The sequence below is a fragment of the Oryzias melastigma genome, unplaced genomic scaffold (assembly GCF_002922805.2).
Source record: "Oryzias melastigma strain HK-1 unplaced genomic scaffold, ASM292280v2 sc00387, whole genome shotgun sequence".
Taxonomy (NCBI): Eukaryota; Metazoa; Chordata; class Actinopteri; order Beloniformes; family Adrianichthyidae; genus Oryzias; species Oryzias melastigma.
The window spans coordinates 41,747-45,922 of record NW_023416984.1 but is presented as its reverse complement, the minus strand read 5'-3'; the positions used below and the strand labels follow the sequence as shown (position 1 = coordinate 45,922).

Below are 4,176 nucleotides of genomic sequence, written 5' to 3'. Positions count from 1 at the left end.
GACGACAAAGGACGCTCCGCGGCAGCGGCGGCGCCTTTCCTTTTCCAGTAATGATCCTTCCGCAGGTTCACCTACGGAAACCTTGTTAGGACTTTTACTTCCTCTAGATAGTCAAGTTTGATCGTCTTCTCGGCATCATCGCAGTATGAGCTTTAACCATCGTCATCCGAAGCCCCTGTATCCTCAGATGAGGAAACGTCCGTCTCAAACTGGTAGGGCTGTACACCCTCCAAACCCTGTGTCGTTAAAATTCCCGTGTTTGATGAAGGGTCATCACCTTCATCCAAAGAAATATCCGCTAAATCGTGGTTTACGTCGCTTCTCAAACCCTCCTCCATTGTTGTTTACACTCTGGGATCCCTGAAGTGACGTCACGCTCAGCCCCCGCCCATCACCACCTATCGCCCAAATTTGAAGCTGTGCACCACCATAAAATGATCAATAAAACCGCGCTGGATCATTTTAAGTCAATATTTTTATCAGATTCGTTTTCCAAGTTCCATTAACTTTCTAAATTCAAAAAAATTTATAGCCACTGCACGAAGCCTTTAAGACATCACAGCTGGTTTTTCCACATTTATATGTAGTTATAGATCCAACTGTAGAGCTGTCGGCTCTACAGTTGTAATGTAAATACATGCGAGTTTCGGCGTCTACCGGAAGTTTCACCCATAATACACTTTTTAAAAGTTGATTTTACATGTTCCTTAAAATAAGGGGAACATGTTTTTCACAATATTTAAACCGTCCTAGTTAAAACAGTATTATCTTTTCTTCCTGAGTCATCTACTGATACTGAGTGTTTCAGTTGTTTTCAAAAAAGGTTTCTCTCCTGTATGAGTTCTCATGTGTTTATTGAGATTAGCTATTTGACTAAAACTTTTTTCACATTCTTCACAAGAAAAAAGTTTCTCTCCTTTATGACTTTTCATGTGTGTTCTGAGACCATATTTATCCCTAAAACTTTTATCACATTCTTTACTCGAAAAAGGCTTCACTCCCATATGACTTTTCATGTGTAATCTGAGATAAGATTTATCCCTAAAACTTCTGTCACATACTGTACACGTAAAAGGCTTCTCTCCTGTATGAGTTATCATGTGTTTATTGAGATTAGATATTTGACTAAAACATTTGTCACATTCTTCACATGAAAAGGGCTTCTCTCCTGTATGAGTTCTCATGTGTGTTCTGAGACCAGATTTATCCCTAAAACTTTTGTCACATTCTTTACACGAAAAAGGCTTCTCTCCTGTATGAGTTATCATATGTAATTTGACAGTACACATTTGACTAAAACGTTTGTCACATTCTTTGCAAGAAAAAGGCTTCTCTCCTGTATGAGTTCTCGTGTGTCTCTTAAGTTTAGATGCATAACTAAAACTTTTGTCACATTCTTTACAGACATGAGGTCGTTCATCAGACTTAGTTTTCATGTGGACAGAAACATGTGGAATTCTTGTTCTTTTTCCAGACTCCGTAGAAGAACGTCTCTTTTCTTTTGGGGATTGTTTGTGTTCCTTAACAAAAGTTTTCATCTTTAACTTTCTTCTGACATAAGAGTCACACTGACCTTCTGACATGTGAGAGCTGACCACACTTTGGACATGACTTCTGTCTCTTCTCTTCCTCTGATCTCTGTTCTGTGGCTCTGTCTCTTCATCTGGAGTTGATGTTGATTCTTCATGTTGGTTTCCTTCTTCATCCTGACTATCAGTTCCATTAAAGCTCTGCTGATTGTTTCCATCTGCTTCACTGTCAACATGTTCCTCCAAAGCAGGAATCTCCATCAAGGTTTCAGTCTCCTGCTTCAGATCAAGCTGCTCTTCATCCTGACTGATGCAGAGTTCTCCTGGTTCCTCTTTCATCGGGGAAGGTTCTGGATCCTGCAGTTCCTCTGGAATCTGTGGAGGTTCTGGATCATTCTGTTCCTCTCTGAAGTTCCTCTGTTGGTTCCAGAGATGATCTTCTTCTATCACCCAGTGTTGAGGGAGGACTGCACAGACACAAATACATGAAAGCTTGAGCCCTGTTATATATTTTTGTATTGTTAAGTACCAAATTAAAATTTAAATCACCTCAATCAGACACCCTATTGTTTGAAATGTAAAAAATCAATCCATCCTTACATCCTGAATATTCCATTCACCAGAGGTGTGGACTAGAATCAGACTTGAGTCATTAATTTGATGACTTTAGATTCAACTCAGACTTTAACAGCTGTAACTTGTGACTTGACCTCAACTTTAACCTCTGAATGTGGCGTTCTTGCTGCAGATTGGTATTGCTCTGAATCCACGCTGAATACCACCTGTGTTGCCTCAACTCTGACCCATTCCCCTCCTATATATACATTAGTATTGCCATAAATGACTATTTTAATAGTTGACTAATCACTGATTACTTTTTCCGATTAGTCAACTACTTGGGTCATGCACAAGGTAGATGTAAAACACAGAACATTAGCTTTTAACCAACTAAAAACTATATACACTGCTCACAAAAATTAAAGGAACACTTCAAAGAAACACATTAGATACATCAGATCTCAATATGAAGTTGGATATCTATACAACTAACAACAGGGCAGTGTCTTAGGAACAAAGGGATGCCAAGTCTTTTAATGGAAATAAACGTTTTCAGCCTACAGAAGCTCAATTGTGTTGACACCATAAAATCAGACTGAAATGAAGATGTGGCAGGCTAGTCCATTTTTAAAAAAAACTAATTTCTGCAACTCAAAATGCTTTTCAGTATCTTGTGCAGCCCCCACGAGCTTGTATGCATGCTTGACAACGTCGCGGCATGCTCCTAATGAGACGACAGATGGTGTCTTGTGGCATTTCCTCCCAGATCTGTGTGAGGGCATCCCTGAGCTGTTGTACAGTCTGAGGAGCAACCAGCTGAAAGTGATTAACGAGGTCCTCAGCTGCTTAACCAACCAGAAAATTATCAGACAGGTTTAATTCAATACATGCCAGGCCCAATTAAAAAAAGTGTTCCTTTCATTTATGTAAGCAGTATATATAGCATTAGCTGCTATAATGCTAGTGCGAATGCTGTAAGCTGAATTTGGCTGCTGAAGATCCTAGTGACGAAAGCTGAAAATGCTACAATTTATAGCTAAAAATGCGGAAGCTGATAGCTGTAACTGCTGATGCTAACAGCCAGCTAAAATGCCAGTTAAATACCAAATTAGCCTAAAAAAATTAAAAAAGGTTTAACTTAGCCAAAACAGCTAGCATGTAGCTGAAATATTAGCTGAACTCCAAATAAGCCTGAAAAAAAAAGCTGGGAAAAGCCTAAATTATCCAAAACAGCTAGCATATAGCAGAAATATTAGCTAAACTCCAAATCAGCCTAAAAAACTGGAAAAATACAAAATTAGCCAAAACAGCTAGCGGTGGCGGTTCTACACTGAGTTACTCCGCAGGCGAGAGACACCCCCCTCGCCCCGCCCCCCAGTCACAACTGAATTCTGTTGGTCCGAGTCATCGGCCATGTTTTACTACAATTACTATTGAAAACAACATACATAAGATATTTAACACAGTTATCAGTACATAAAATAATAACATAAAATAAAGCATACTATATAAATAAAACTACATGAGAAAATATGATGGTTAAAAAAACATCCATGATTTGAAAATATAAATTACCATACTGATCTCTACTTCAGAGAAGAACAATCAGTCTTGGTTTCTGTCTTCAATCAAATGATTGGAACATTTTTAGTTGTGACTGTGTAACAACTTTCTCTGCTCTCTCACAGAGAAAGAGTACGCATAAGCACTTTAACTGCTTGAATTTATAAGCAACCTCAACATAACACATAAAAAAAAAACTCTGCAACAGTCTCACTTTAAGTTTGCCTTTGGTGTATTCATATTACCCTTAACCACGCCCCAAACAAATTCTCAATTAACAGATCCACCACCAATTAACACATTTACAAGCAGGAATGTACACAATACTCAATAATGTCTCTCAAATTGATCAGTTCTTTTTCTCAGTCCCAGTTACGCGTAGCAAAATCCAAACGAAATAAACAGGCTCGGTCTCACCGGTTTCTGTCCAAGTCTGTGAGTTGGCATCCAATGGGAAAAAACAGAAAAAATGGAAAGCAAAAACCCATGCGATGATCCATCCACAGAAAGGAAGAAGGTAATCCGG

General features: G+C 38.8%; 1 protein-coding gene across 5 annotated transcripts in view; it reads right to left on the bottom strand.

Annotated features, from left to right (window-relative positions):
* LOC112141883 (gastrula zinc finger protein XlCGF57.1-like) overlaps positions 1–4,176 on the bottom strand; it is a 33,923-nt gene that overhangs the window by 7,970 nt on the left and 21,777 nt on the right. Inside the window, exon 1 of one of the 5 annotated variants that reach the window (XM_024265082.2) lies at positions 1,574–1,624. The exons of the other annotated variants lie outside the window; for them this stretch is intronic. Within the exon in view, the coding sequence (XP_024120850.1) occupies positions 1,574–1,583 (10 nt within the window). The 5' untranslated portion in view covers positions 1,584–1,624. Of the gene's footprint in view, positions 1–1,573; positions 1,625–4,176 lie in introns of those variants that run through there. 5 annotated transcript variants of the gene reach the window in all.